The sequence below is a fragment of the Cylas formicarius genome, unplaced genomic scaffold (assembly GCF_029955315.1).
Source record: "Cylas formicarius isolate icCylForm1 unplaced genomic scaffold, icCylForm1.1 PGA_scaffold_4__25_contigs__length_36172078, whole genome shotgun sequence".
In the NCBI taxonomy this organism is placed as follows: domain Eukaryota; kingdom Metazoa; phylum Arthropoda; class Insecta; order Coleoptera; family Brentidae; genus Cylas; species Cylas formicarius.
This window is the reverse complement of record NW_026844334.1, coordinates 15,581,204-15,597,693: the sequence shown is the minus strand read 5'-3', so window position 1 is coordinate 15,597,693 and position 16,490 is coordinate 15,581,204. Positions and strand designations below refer to the sequence as shown.

The 16,490-nt window shown below is 32.2% G+C and overlaps 1 protein-coding gene across 16 annotated transcripts in view; it reads right to left on the bottom strand.

The window, feature by feature from the left end:
- Positions 1–16,490, bottom strand: part of LOC132700633 (disks large 1 tumor suppressor protein) — a 413,177-nt gene that overhangs the window by 68,342 nt on the left and 328,345 nt on the right. For all 16 annotated transcript variants that reach the window (XM_060668085.1, XM_060668083.1, XM_060668094.1 and 13 more), the window contains one exon: positions 4,302–4,337. In XM_060668085.1, the coding sequence (XP_060524068.1) occupies positions 4,302–4,337 (36 nt within the window). The remainder of the gene's footprint in view (positions 1–4,301; positions 4,338–16,490) is intronic.

Here is a 16,490-nt window from a genome sequence, read left to right as displayed (position 1 = left end):
TTAGTAATTTATCAATACATACGCAAGGTGTTATCTGTATCTATATTTTGTGATATAGATTTAACATATTTCGGATATATGCCAACTTTTGATATTAAAAATTTCCTTTTCGATCTATCGAACAATCACGTTATTACTCAGTACACAGAACTCTACTTACAATCTGTTGAACTTATTATTAACGAACAGAAATGAAATTTGTGGTATATTAATATTCTTTGTTTACCGAATACCAACCCGTGTTCAAAAGGGTCAAATTTTCAGTTTTACACTGCACAGGAAACTCTGAGCTGTGAAAATCTTATTGCTGGGATCGTCTATTTTAATACCTAACTGAATACCCAAATAACATTAAAAATATTTTTGCTCATTTCTCAAAACATTTAACCCTGTTATTTTATTTTTAAAGACAATTAAATGCAAAAAGCTGATTACGTAGGTCAGTACTATTGAAATCTTAAATTTGAAATAGTTTCAAATAAAACATAATGGAAGAAGCAATAAATTTGGTCTATTAAACTTGGCAACACTGCAGATAGGTGCCGGAAACACGAATTAATTTACTTGAACTTGGCACTTAGGAAAACCACTTCAAAAATGACTCAATTAAAAACATTTGAAAGTATTCTGCATATTGATGGATGCAACTTGTTAAAAATGATGGTACACTTTACTAAGAGGTGGGCAAAACTCGCTTACAAAAGAGGCAGTTAATTGCAAATTCAAATAAATTTTTAAAAAGCGTCAAGAAGACGATTATATTTGGTTTCACCTAGGTATATTATAAGCAAAAGAACCTGTAACGCATACTATCGAATTGTAGGCGTAGTTCAATCATTCAACCGACATTGAGGTTATGTAGCCTGTTAACTCATCATAAACAGATTCATTGCACTTTCACAGTGAATTTCGAGAGTTTTACAAAATTTTCACTCTGTACAGAAATATTTCACAATTTACTAGAACTATAACAACCGAACTTCCGTTAAAAACACAGTTACACTACACTGAAACAAAAACATACATTTTTTATCGTTGGGAAGTTTCTAAATACTGGCAGCGAGTTTCGTTGGTTTCAACATATCGCGGAGTTCGCGTCCTAAACTTTAAAAACTAATTTTCTGCCACTTGTAGCTATTACCGCCCGTTTCAAACAAACCACAACGGTTTTGCTTGCATGGCATGCATTGCGTCGATGCCGCAGTGCCGCCCGGCGATGTTGCCCGTTGTCACTAAACGGAGACACGGTGAGAGAAACGTTAAGCTTGGTTTCATATCAGACGTCACACGCCGTAGACAAGAATCTCGACACAGGGCGGTATGAGGATTTTCGTATTTTACCAAAGGAATAAAGCAACCGCTGCGGTTACAATAGTATATCATTTTGTAAACCGAGACTATTACTGCGTCATTTCTTAATTTGATTTTTTTTTACTAGTTTGATTTTGTGATTTATCAATTTAGCCTTAGGTTAGAGGTCTGGTGGAGTTAAACTAAACTTAACTCAACTCTGTATTGATCAACCAACATGTCTTTATATGCGTTACTAAACCATTGCAAGGATAACGTAAACGTAATGATTAGTAGCCGTAAACCATTAAATATTATAGTAAAATTAATGGCCGCAGTCGGCATTGAGACTTTCGTAGAGAGGGTAATGATTTTCCACGCATGCTTCTACATTTTATCCGCTAACCCGAACTGTGCTTCATCTTCTTTCTAACACTAAAACTCAACCATTTTTGAGTTTTGGAGCGGCATTCCGCATCCAAACTTATTTGACGATCCGCCATGTTGGTTGTCGAATCCCGTAAGGTCATTGGTTAGAGACGAGATATTAAATCACGCGCACGCGCATGTTGAATGGACCTTCTCAAAACTTTTTTATATAGTTGCTTCATAAGTTCCTGTGTCATAGGGATAGGCTATATCTCTAGTAGCTAAATGGGCGTAACAAAAATATCGATTTTTTTTCAAAGGCGACAGTCATACTTTTTATAAAACTTCTGGATTTCTCCTGCATCTGTTTTTGTTGAGTCGAACTAGCTAACGTTTCGCCAATCATCCTTTTGGCTTCTTCAAAGCTTGACTGAAACTGGTTCGCATTTTACTCTGTAGCTGCTTTTATATTGTTTGAGGGGGTCGGAGCTAAATGAGGGGCATAAACACCGGACGGCTGATTACCAAACAGGAGAGACCTGAGTCACGGTTTAGATTGTTAGGTTGCTAATAGAAAAAGTAAAAAATAACGACTTCGCAAAATATCAATTACCAAATCGTTAAAAGCCGCAGCGTGTGTTTAGCTTACAACTTTTGATTGGCAATTTGGAATAGCATAAAAGGTAAACAACGTCATCTGGAAATTATTTTTAAAATCTTTCGAAAGGTAATTATGACTAATGTTAAATGATTGCGAAGTCAGAACTGCGAACGAATTATTGCATGGGAAAACTTTGTGTAATGGTATCTCTGTTTGAGAGCATAGAAATTTTCTTTTGGAAATCTAATATAATGTTCAATAGTAATAAAACACATCGGCCAGCCCTACCCTGTCTCTGAAAAGCGCAGGTATTTCCTAGTTGATAAACACCATGCCTCTTTGGTATTATGACCCTAGAGTAGTGAGAAGCAAGTTCGCTGCGGCGTTGCCGCTTCACAATTATTTTATTTGAATAAAATCAATTACTAAAATTAGCAAATAAATATGAATTGCCTGAGTTATTGACTTTGTTGGCATTTAATGATTTTTTACTAATATAAAGCAAATTGTGGACTTGTACGTAAGTTATCTTAATTGTCATCCACTAAATGAATATTCCCTTGAAGTCAAAAGAATTTTGTAAGTAAGCAGGAAAATGAATTAACAGAAAAGGTTTTAATATTTAAACACTTTAGACTTAATATAAAAATAAAAAGCTATATAGCCTAATTATTAACTCAAAATGTAAATTTTTAAACAGTATAGGTTCAGAACAAATTAACACCTATATACGATGTATAGAATTAAAAAATACAAAACTCTTGCATTACGTTCATTCTTACCATATTATTATTTTTTTCTTTCAAGGTTCATTACACACAAAATTATACTTGCCAAACTGATGTTTACCATTTAAATTTGCTACAATACTCAAAAATGAAAACTATTTACTTTACTTTTATTATATACATTAAATATTTATTGAAATAATTGTATTAAGTACATTTATACAGGAACAACTCTCTGACTTTTCTTTTTTCCTTTCTTATCTTCTCTTCTAGTTTTCCTTATCTATGCGTATTGTTTGTTCTACGAATTACTTGTTCACTTATGTATCTGTTTCAGAAAGCAGCGTTGATTTATATCTTTTACCTAACCTCAACCACACACAATTGTATAACAAAGAAACGTTATTATTATTGTTATATGCAAAAATCCAGAGAATTAACACCATGTCTACAGTGCTTAAATAACTTATTAAAAAACTAATCAGTCGTTTCTGCTTTGCTCCGTTCTTCTCGACTGTTAGCGCCAAATAATCTAGACCTAATCTCCCAGCAACGTATTTTTCGATGAGGCCTATTTGCTGCTTTATAATAAAACAAGCCTTCATTTTGACGGGGGCGCAAAAACTCGTTGGAGTGACTAATGGGAGTTTGCCTTCCATATGAGAAATAAGGCAGGCCCAATTTATCTGATGGTTTCGCCCTTACGCTATGGATGAAAATCCATCACTTGAAAATATAAAGGCATAAGAGAAAATCCGAGCCAGTTCAACTTCTATGAATTATTCAGTCGTGTCGCGTGAGTTTTCGTTTCCGTTGCGGTTTCCACTGTTACGTTTAGCTTTAGATGTGCTTAGTAACCTACTGTACAAATTCATCTAAAAACAATTTCAATGCTTTTGTCGTATTATTTAAGACTAGTTTACGAAATTTTAACGACAAAAGGCTGCCTCCCTCGTTTACGAGTGTTGAGGAACAAAATCCGCGATAATTATTCTGGTAAAGCCATTTGAGTGTTTGCTGACTATATGAGGGCGTCCCCATATGCAGCATTTTTTACGGAAAATTAAAATAAAAGCAGTCAAAAAATGTGAAGGAAATTAAAAAACACGATTTTGTTACATCTGTAAAACACAAGATTAATCAATTTAATAGTAAAAATTTAATTATTTTCAATAAAATTATCTCAATCCCTCATATGACTTTCATACTTCAGTGAGCACCAGATTTTTCGAGACGACCTCTTATCAGCTTACAGGAATGAAAAGAGATGGAATATTTCATGCCATATGCAATAACTTAGTCGCGAAACCTACCTGGTCGCTGTCATTTCCTTGCCAGTTATCATTGCCCTGCAACAAAAAAAAAAACTTAAAAATGTGTTCCTCTAATACACCAAGTCAAACATCTTTTAAATACTTAATTTTATGTTTTGTTTCTATTTGTTTATTTTATTTTCTATCTTGGTCCTTCTTACTAAATTTCCCTAATAAAAAGTAAATTTTGTGATGACTAAGAATTAGAAGAAGCGATATTAAATTACAAATACAAAATTTTGACATAATGCAATAGCTTCAATAATAATATTAGTTGATTTCGGTTAGTATTTTTTGGCTTTATTAACAATAGCAGGACGGCCTTGTTGTCTATCCCAATATGGCCACGCGTTTTTAATATAGAATTGTATAGCGGTTGTTAATGTTAGGACTGGTCAATTGACCGACAATTGACCACTTCTTAATTGACTAGTCAAATTCGATCAAAATGTTTTAGATAACAATTGTAGAGTGTTATATATGATTATATAGTAATAATATGTATTTTATAATAATGTGGGGAATCCCAATAAAAATATCAACTCCATTTAGTTCTCAAAACGACGCGATGGCGATATAATGCACAATATAAATAAATGGTTATTAATTTCATTGCATTTTTAAAATTATTTCCTTCAATTGACTTGTCAATGGACACAAAAAAAAATCGAAATTAATAGTAAAAAAAATTTGACCATTTTTATTTAGTAGAGATATTCCGCCCGCTAGAGTCTGTATGAAAAAGTAGTTCCGAAAATATCTACAAACATCCAATTTTTATTTTCAGTTTTAATATACCCTCTATCTTATTTGATATGAACTCTGGGACTAAACATATAAATATAAGACATATGTTAACATGTTCTTTATCAAACAGCCGGTATAATTAGGTATTAATTTATTATTTTGAATTTTACATATTTCCTAGTCATTATTTCTGTAGTATGCTGAAATTTTAAAAATTAATTTAGCTAATACTATTGCACAATAATATTACTACTCAGGAGCTTGTTGTTGATATATTCAATTTCATTTTTCCCCCCATTATTTTTATTAATAACTTGTTCAATTTATCTAATTCGTAACTCTTTTCCGCGGACGCTTCGTCGTTACTATTTATTAATTAATGTTATCATTAATTTTAATATTCCGGCAAGTTTCAAATTCCGTTGTTATTGAAATGCAAGGGAACCCTTTCTAGAACGCTTATTTATTAATGAAACGGCTTTCAAGGTTTAATTAGTCTGGTTGCGAGGGATAGATCCCTTTGCTGGGAAAAATACGAGTTCGGTTTTTCTGGCAGATTTAATTTTAAAGCCGAATATCCGTTGCGATAAGAGAAATTACAACGCATTATCATGCGTTACCTGTACCGGTTGGTTTTGGACACTCTTAATTAAACACACATAGTAGATAATTAATTACGGGCTGGAATCTAGCTTCGCTGAAGTTATTCATGGGGTAGTCGCCTTTTGCGCGGGAATGTAAATTATCTCATCGATTTCCATAGAACGTGGTTAAGGCATTAGTTCTATCAGAGATCGGTAGAACGGTATGCTGGGTATTCGGATATATCTCGGGTTCCTGGATGCTTGAGGACCAAATTATTGTTAACGCTCCAAAAAGAGTAATTGTACTTCTTTAATAAATGTTCTTTGACATTTTTTCCAAAATGCTAAATAAGGGTGCGTATAGATTGAATTGATATCGAGATTCATAATGAGCTTTAAGTATCAAATATTCTGGCCTAAATTTTCATTTACAAGAAACTATGTTTCCTTCGCTGAAATGAAAAAAAAATATTTTTCAATTTCACTTTACACATAATAATTATAAATAATGTTAAAATTTACTTAAAAATATTTTTTATTACGAATATAATTTTCACGTTTCAAAATTATTACCTGTATGAAAATGGAACGTCAGAAGCACATATGTGTTTAAATCAGGCATATAACAATTTATATAATCACAATTAGAATTGAGAAATTTACTCAACGATTAACGAACTCAAATATCCGCTTTAAAAATCTTATTAATCAGTGAAACGTCAAACTGCCACCTTTGATTTTCATTTTATTACCTACGATAAAAATGAAAATATAGATTGATCTGCGCGCGATTTGACAGTGGGGTGTTGTAGCCAATTTTGTAATTTTTATGAGCTCGAAGAAGATTGAATTAAAACTTTTTTTTTAGACGATCACGTCAAGTTCAATTTTCCTTGGTAAAAAATTTGCCAGCGTACATTATGTGCAAAATATTCCAGATATTTTGTCAATGATTTGTCTGATAAAGTTCTTTCTTCTTTTATTAGCAAAAAGATTTCAGAGAATTTTTTTGCAAAACGGTTTGATTATCTAATGTCTAATAACAATATTTGTGCTTTTGGCGTTGGTAAAGGGTATGGGTGAAGTTAGGTGTTTATAAAACTCACAAAATTTTTACAAACAATTCCTATTTTATTTATAACCAGACCAATTTTGAAATGCTGATGAAATAAAACGTAATCTGTGGTTATATATTTACTGCCACTCATTGGATTTTAAAGACATTTGGTACACTTTAAATATAATATGAAAAATTACGTAATACGTAAAGAATAGAATTCTACTATGCAAAATATTTTAGACTAGTTTTCACTGTTTGAGCCATTTCATATTCTGATGACAGAATGGCGAAAGAGCGATATTAATAGATTCTTTATTGGAACTAGACTGCATGCAAAATAGGCAAAAAAGTGAGCCATACTGATGATGTGTAATTATGGAAAGCCCGATAAATTTTAGGCACATACAATGAGCAAAATTTTTTTTTCTTTTACATGTAGAAACAGACATGTAGAGAATTATTTAATCTTGTTACAGGAAAACTTATTCTAACAATCATATTAATAACACAGGTCCACAGTGATTTTGATATATGAAAGTTGTTTGCTTATTTGTATATTTTTGGGGGCCCTTTTTCCAAAAAACGTAATATTTTTGCTCTATCACGTTATTTTTTTATAAGCTCTTAAAAATGTTATTTTATTAATGTATAGGGTCTCTCTCTCTTATCTCAGAAACTGTAGGGGATGGAGCCAAAAGTTAATTGGGGTATTACAAACCTTTAATTTATTTTAATTTTGTATATACAAGGTGTTTCATTTCTCGTAGGCGAATCTCAACTTTCCTATTCTAAATAGAACACGTGGTGTACTACTTCATTTTTGAATAAAATTTTTACCTAAGTCTAACCGTTTTTGACATTTTTAATTTTTTATGCGAAAAATGACGTTTGCAAAACTTAAAATATCTGCTAATTTCTTCTTTCAGAAGCATTTATTGTTTCACTTAAGTAAGTTTTGTTGTCGACGAAGGACTCGAATGAACGGATTATATAAGAAATTTCGATAGGTATTAATACAGGGTACGCGAAAAATAAGATTAAAAATGAAGTTAAAAAAACTGCCAAAAAAACTTTTTTTTCAAAAGGAAACTACCCATTATCTTGTCATATTTAGCATTAAAAATTAAGGCAATTTTATATAAGGTTGTATATGCCCAATGTTTTTACTTTTTGAAATATTTCCTTTTAAACATCTGTTTATCACAAATAATATGCTGTTGCCCTATAAGTTCAGTTAGTGTAAGGTCGTTATGAAGGTGTTTGAACAAAGCAAGTGGTAACCAATTCAATCTTGCCGATGCGCTTAAGAAGATCCAAAGACCAAGGATAAGCGAGAACGTTGGGTACTTTTTTGTTAATGAACGATCAATAAAAATTTAATAGCTTACAAAGGATAATAATTATTGTAACAGTTGTTCAATATGTCTTGCCCTTTGAGCAATACAAGCAGTATAGAGGGTTTTTAAATACATAATGGCATTTATAACATCTTCAGTCCCATTTAAATATCCGATACCTTCGCTTATCCGACGTTTAAGTTCCTCGGCAGTTGACGGATTGTGTTTATAAACTAAATCTTGAAGTGTACCCCATAGAAATAAATCTAGGTTTGTTAAGTCCTTGGTGGCGCAACTACCATTCTCTCCAATCCTTTCTACATAGTGTGCATTTAAATAGGTGCTCATGCACTTTTCTGATAAGGAGCGCCTTACTGCTAGCCAAATTAAATTTCGTCGTCCCCATTCAGGCACCTCCTTTTCAACAATGAAATGGAAAATATTTAAAGGTTCCCAGTAGCGTTGGGAATTTACATTCTGATCAAAAAATTCTGAACCTCCAAATGGTACACCATACTTTGACAGAAGTTCCACCTGAACTTGTAACTTCCATATATTTTTTATTATTTTTGGTTGTCCAGTAATTAGTATTTCTATGATTAAAAATTTTAGTTGAGGTTGTAATTATGGACTCATCTGTCCAAATAATATTATTAGCAATTATATTTTATGAAAAGTGTCGCTGCATAAGTTTGTTGCAAAAATCTAACCTGATGTTGTAATCCCGCTGCACTAATTTCTGCACTGGACAGAATTTATGGTTTTTACAGTTGCTAATTTAAAGGCACATTCGAATCGTTGTTTCTTTTGACATCTAGATCTAAAGACGCAATTCGGGTTAAATCTTCAGGGGTATCTGCAAAATGCAACAAAATATTAAGTTGCTCTTCATTATTTAAAATATGACGACGTCTATTTTTCTTTTCTTCAAAGTTCCATATATTCTTTTTTTCTGAGCACCTCCTTAATGGAAATTTTCTACTATAATCTCTAAGAGCCAGGGTCCGGTTTTTATTGTTCGATATGGAACTTTCTAACATATCAATCTTTTCCTCTGTGTGTAATATGCAAGCCTTCTAACACCTGTTTTGTTTAAACGCCGTCATAGCCACCTTACATTAAATGGACTTACATGGCAACAGCAAAGTATTTGTGAAAGACAAATGTTTAAAAGGAAATATTTCAAAAAGGTAAAATAGTAGCCATATACAACTTAATATAAAATCTCCTAAATTTTTGATGCTAAATATGACATAATTATAAAAATAGGTATTTTCCATTAAAAAAAAGTTTTTTTAGCAATTTTTGTAAATTTAAAATATTAATTTTCGCGTATTCTGTATTGTTATGAATCAAAATTACTTATGAAATCCGTTATTCGAGTCCTTTGTCTACAAAAAAACATACTCAAGCGAAACAATAAATGCTTCCGAATGAAGAAATTGGCAAATATTTTACGTCCTGCAAACGTCATTTTCCCCATAAAAAATTAAAAATGTTAAAAACGCCTAGACTTAGGTATAGGATATTATACACATAATATGTCTAGAATTTTGTATAGAATTCAAAAATGAAGTAATATACAACTAAAAATAATAATAATAACAAAAATATAAAACTATAGTTTCTGAGATAAGGTAGTATACATACCTATTACATGAATATGTTAATCATGATTTTCAAATGAATTGATTTTTATGAAATTAAATGTGATTTGGCAGCACTGGATAATATTAGATTTCTCTGCAAAGAAACACAGTTGGTGCAGAAGCGTTAATATCGCGTTGCAACCTGCTTATGCGCAGTTTGGTTGTAATGGTCGTCGTGCTGCTGTGTTCGTGCGGCTGTTGTCTTCGTTGTTGCGTATTTGTAGTGTTCTAGAACGTATAAATATGGAAAGAAGTGTGTAAAGCAAATGCAAACTATAACTTCTTTTGTGTAAAATGTATACCACGCTTATTTTGCTGTAAAATTTGGCGACCAAGACAAGTCCTGGGCTCTCATACTTTTTGTTTCGTTTGCGTTAAAGCATTAAGAAACTGGCAAAAAGGTAGGAAGGAATATTTAAGCTTTGGTGTTCCTATGGCATGGCAAGAGCCTGGGAATCACAGTGATGATTTTTATTTTTGTTCGTGTAATGTTTCAAGGATTCAACAGAAAAAATAAGAAACAATGGACCAAATGTACCGAAACCTGCCACCCCAAGAGAATTAGAAAACGTCGTATCGTCAGAATCAGAGCACACCAGATTTCAGAGAGCCCGAAGTGTTTAAAGAGAGCGAATTAAATGATTTAATTAAATATTTGCATCTTCCAAAGGATGCATTCGAGTGGTTAGCGTCCAAACTTCATGACAAACATTTACTAGCACCTGGCGTCATATCAAACTTTTACCAGGATCGCGAAAAAGAGTTATGTCAATATTTTATTTAGGAAGGACCGCTAGCCTTTTAAATAAAAAAATTAATTATTTAAATTTTTTAATTAATTATATAAAATCAGTATTAAAAATAAAAGCATCTGTCAAAAAGTTTAATTTTGTAGACCCGTGCAATTGAACTTGTTGGAATACCCTGTACACATTCACACTCGACGGAATTTCAATCTGGTATCGGCACACGGCAAACTTCCCGTTTATAGACCCTCTCCGCACGTCTGTAATGTCTTATCTGCACGCTGGTTTGTGCAAAATGGCATTAATACTACGACTTGAACCGAATGAATTGAAATGGAATAAATTTATGCATCGCTTCACGATATCTAGTAAATTTTCAAAATACATTTATAGCTAGGATTCCGATGCGACGAATTTTCATTCAATGAGCACCAATACTATTTGTTTGCCATGTATATCTTTAGCAAATTATAATGTATATCGACGATCGAATTTTCTTTCAATAAACACCAACACTAGTTGTTTACGGTGTCTGCGGAATGTTTCACTGTTGATGGTTAGTTTTGGTTAGTTTACTTAGACTTTTTGTTCTGAAAATTGGTTAGTTCCATAAGCGTCGATGCTCTATCGATCTAAAATATTTTTATTGCTGCTCGTCTTTGAAAAAGTACCATCAACATTGATATTTTAAAAGGGACATAACGTATATTATTGTATTTACGGATCCGTTAATTCGTTATGATTGTTTTTCACTAATACGTTCCTATTCCTATCGTTAGTGTTTTTTTTTGCACATAGTTTCAATTACATTTTTATTACTACGTCACTGGAGCCAGTAGAAAGTCCAACTTTTGGACGTGGCTTAGAGGACGTGTATATTATTTCTTAATATTTTGCTTAGGAGATACGAAAATGGCGAAAAAACATTTTTTTTTAATTTAACCCCCTATATACGCAGAAAAATGAATCCAATTTTTACATTAGGTGTTTGATGTGTTCACCATTAAATTCTAAAAAATTTAAATTCCGTTCAAGTGGACTGATGGCAGTGACCTTTTTTATCTACGATGGATCTCGTTCAGATCATCGTACAATCCGATGATGTAAACCTTCCTTGCTCTGCACAGGTGTGAAATAGACGCGTGGCTTTAACGCACCCCATTGGGAAAAATCTAATGGCGTGATATCAGGCGATTTTGCTGGCCAATACCACGGCCTCAAACGTCGAAACCTAAGCTAAATTTTCTTAGAAATCTCATTTCTTTTGTGGAATGAGGATTGTCGACAGACCAAAAGTGTTCATTGCTTTGACTGAAAATACCATCTTCTGAAAATTTTGCTTCATCGGTCACCTGAAAGATGAATTATCGTTTTCAGAGAAACTTGTTTTTATTTCAGAAACCAAATGACGTATAGGGATACGATACATTATTCGAAAGGAAATTTAGTCTGCTATTAGAATATGTGATAATATGCACAGTATTCCCTTAAAAAAATGATAATCATTAGTTTTGACCAACCCTGTATCATGTAGTTCGATATAAAGAAATTCTTTTCGATACTTCCCTAAGCCAACCAAAAATTTTAATTTTCTACTGGCTCCAGATGTCGTTGTAAGAGTTTAATTGGAACTATGTTTTGGTCGTAAAAATGAAGAAAATAATTATTTTCTCGAAAACCGTTGAACATATAAGGTATGTACTACTCAAAAACAATCATAGAGTACTGGCGTATCGTAAAATGCAATAATATACGTGGTGTCTCATTTAAATTTTCAATGTTGATGCTACTTTTTGGAAGAAGCGACAAAGTCGCAGCATTAACCATTTTTAGATCTATAGAGCATCGACGCTTATGGAACTAACCAAATTCTCAAAACAATTCAATATAGCATTTGCCGCATACATCTAAGGTACCATCAACCGCGAAACACCCTATATATCTAAAAAAAATCTAAAATGTATATCCGTAAATCAATCTACATCTACATCTTTTTGCCATTAAAGAGGGAAGCGACATTCTTTAGTAGAAAATAATTTGAAATACTGTCGAAAACTGAATTGCCCTTTTAAACCTTTAAAATTTTATCGATTTATTTGATTCGTTGATAATTTCACTTATGCAGTAGAAGAATTCACTTCTGAATTTAGTTTTTTCAAATTTAGCTGCGAATGCTATTCACTACGAATATTATTGTTCAAAAATTCAAGTTTGTTGTTTGACTTTACAATAAAAAGGTAATATATGGCATTACGATCATTTATCTTCTCCCTCTACAATCTATTATTATAGAAATCATAATTAAGGGGATGAAAAACAAAATTTTCTGGGGTATTCAAATCAATTTTTGGATCGAGTTATGTACAATATTCTTCATTTTTTTCAAACAAATTTCTGCGTGGGTTGTTGTTGATAAATCGTAAATCATCCTCATGACTTCCTCAGAGCGTAACTGAAGCAGTTTCAGTGAAGTATGATTTATCAACAACCGACTCCGGGGAATCCGGAAAATTTCTAAATAATATATTTTATATTAAAGTTTAAAGTTGTGTTATTTTTTGTATATAATAATATACTACTTTATTTATTACTATTGGTAGAAATAAAAAAAGAAAATAAGAATACTGGTAAAATTACTTTAAACATGCTTATTTCAATTCCCAAAATTTCGAGAATGGTTCTTTGTAGTGAGCAGCCGTTCTCAATACTTTTTTAAATAACAAGTCAAACAAAAATTATGGTTCCTCAAATAACATAAAATACCAAAAAACCTTTAACACTCCGTATCTCAAAACCGAAGGTCTTGCGGATCCAGGTTAATAAAAAACAAATGTAAAAAGAACAGTTTTGTTGTTTTTCGACAAATTTGCGACAGAAAAGTAATATCTAACCCATAAACGAAATATTGGGCATGAAATTCGGTATATAAAAAAATACAATTTTATTTGACGGAAAATTTACGACCAAAAAAAGATAAGTGGTGTAAAAAAATGAAGCAAAATATTCCGGAAAAATAAGTTGCAATGCTAATTTCCATTCATAAAATGTCGAAAAAGAGCAAGTTTTAAGGGTCGTAATGAGGTCGTATTTTTTTTTACGGAAAACTTTCTACAAAAAAATAACATTTAATATATGAACAAAATATTAGGAAAATGTATATTTTAGTATTGAAATTAGTATTACCAGCGATTTTTTTTAAACATATACAGGGTGTCTCAGTAAGGGACACGAAGTGCGATATTAGGAAAAATGACGAAACATTTTCTTTTGACCGATTTAACTAATTTTTTTTATTCAAATTTCTGGGACCGTCCGTTTACAATTAGAAATAAGTTTATGTTTGGTACGTATATTATTAGACACTATATATATTTGTTCTGTGATTAAGATAAGTTAGAGAAATATGAATAAAAATGCATTATTGTTCATTATCGAGACTACCGCGCAAATAAAGTTTCCGCAACCCCTTCAACTGCTGAATAGTCACGGAACGTTTGTTAAAAGTTCTGGTCTTCCGGTTTCGACTAACAAGTCCACAACTAAATATTAGGCATATAGGTATTCCATCCTTTGATGAAGTTACATAAATGTCCCTTTCGGTCACTGCAGTCGGGGGCCCATTAGTAGGGGAAAATAAAAAAAGAATAGCAAGATTGCCGCACTAACAAACAAATTCGTCTTTCTGAGAGACCGCTTCAGGAAACTAAAACCATTAAAATTGACCCACTAAGACTTCGGTTTTCGCAAGTCAATTTAATAACTTTAGAGATTTAATTTATTGCTTCAGTGGACTTCGAAACGAGCTAAATCCAAAATTGATAAAATGTGACCCCTAAAATATGAATCCACCTATCTAATAAATTGATTACTGGGCTATTATTAGTAAACTATTCGGTGGTAGTTTAGACTGGCTTTGGCTCCAAGAATTTTGACAAATTGGCAGGATTGCGTATTTGAGAATCAGGATTTCGGAATAAATTTAAGATGTGAAGTACTATCGACATATGACAAACTGTTTCCGGTTAAAAGCGTATCAATGCTTTTAAAAAGTTTGAAAGATTTTAGAGTTTTGTAAAAAGAATTTTTTGAATGTTAATGGGTAAAGCCATTAACAAAAAATGTACTCTTACTTGAGTGACAAGGCAGGGGTGGGACAGGTATTTTTTTTCTAATATATTTCTTAATTGTTGACCATTTGTGTGCGTTTCAAAAAAGTTATTTTGCGAGAATATTACAATGCCGCGTCGAAATCATTTGTCGCTTGATACAAAACAGGTTGTGAAAAATGTGTATGAAACTTAATTCAGAAGAGGACTTATTCAACCCGAAGCTTTAAAAGAAATCTGTATACTAAAACGCCAATATCGTCGATAAGGCTTATTATAAATAGCGGAGAATTGAAGAAAAGGAATAAACGTAGTGTTTTTTAAACTCACCGTATAGACAATAGTGATCAGGATCTAATAAGAAGAAAAATATATTGTCTTTATCAAAGCACAGTTGTTCCTACTTGTTGTTACTAAGAGGACGAAACCAATATAAATATAAGCCGTGCCACCCTTCATAGAGTTGTTTGTAAAATGGGATTTAAATACCGCAAAATAGACAAAAGGCAAGTAGTAATGGAATCACATAGATTAAGTCCTGGGAGATTTAATTGGCTTCAAGAAATTAAAAGGCATAGATTAAATAACAGATGCATAATTACCTTCATGAAACAAAACTTTTAGACGAAAGCACCTTCAAATAAAGGAAAACGCATCACCATAACGATGTCCCAAACTTCTTACTGTTGTCAGCAAACAATATTAAGGATTCAAGGATAAAAGTGCAGAACTTTTCGAAAATTGGTTTCAAAACAATCTTTTAAAAAATATTCCCAATAAGAGTTTTATTGTCAGGGATAATGCAATGCAAGCTGTCTGCTACGCAAAGCACCAGCCTTAAGAAATTCAGGAATATATTTATTGTGAGTTCAGTTACAAAAAAGCGCAACTTTTGGAAGTCCTTAACTCATATGTCCATAACCAAAAAATGTGATTAACCGAATTATCTCAATGACGACTCTGATAGTGCAACAGAATTATATTTTGACATTTAAAATAATTAATTAATTAATTATGTATAGATATTCCTAGCTTTGAATTTATTGTATATATTTAACGTTATTGTTTTTCTTTCTGCAATTCAATAAGATTATACCTACGTAAATAAAATAAATAAAACCTTTGACAGTTCGTCGCTAATGTTCTGTCCTTTAATTAAAATTGAACTGAGGCGGCTTTTACTTGATGAAAATCATTTGATAAAGACACGGTGTTAAAAATATATAATTTCGTGAAAATCTGAACTTGTAGTTCTTGTTTTCCCCGATTTATTGCCGTCGACAGCTAACTTCCATAACTGTCGACAAAAGCTAGCAAGATAAAGATTGAGACAGACTATACTTTGAGCCGTGGAGTTCTACGTACTAGTTAATAGTTTGGGTAAAAAATTTCTTCTCGATTGACACATTTCTTAAGTTACTTGAAATTGCATTTACGTACAGTGATGAAAATAGAAAACAATAAGATTTAAATTAAAAATTATATATTCATCATGTCTGACTTTAAATCTACAGATATTCGGTGTAATTGAAGAAGTCAATTTCATACGATAATAAAAAACGTTGCAAGGAACACAGTGGAACGTTAATATCACATTATCAAACTCAGAACCTTGGGGCGCGCAGTAGAACTCGGCAAGCCAGGTCGCAATTTTTGAGAACTCTTTAATGAATGCTTGGTCTCAAAGGGCCCAGTAAAAAGGAAAGTTTCATAACGTTTTATGTTTGATGTTGAATACATCTTGCTCTCTTTTCGCGTTCCAAGCGCTCTAGAAATATATGAACAACGGGAATTGTAAGAAACGAAAAATATCGACATGGGAACAGCGTTCCTGTGAGCTATATTGGATGAATTCCGAGTCGTGCGAAGAAAACGGCGCACAATTTTTGTTATGATTTGTTTCATTTGGTTAATGATAATTTTCGTTTTGGAGTTCGATCCAGAGGGTAGCAAATGTTAA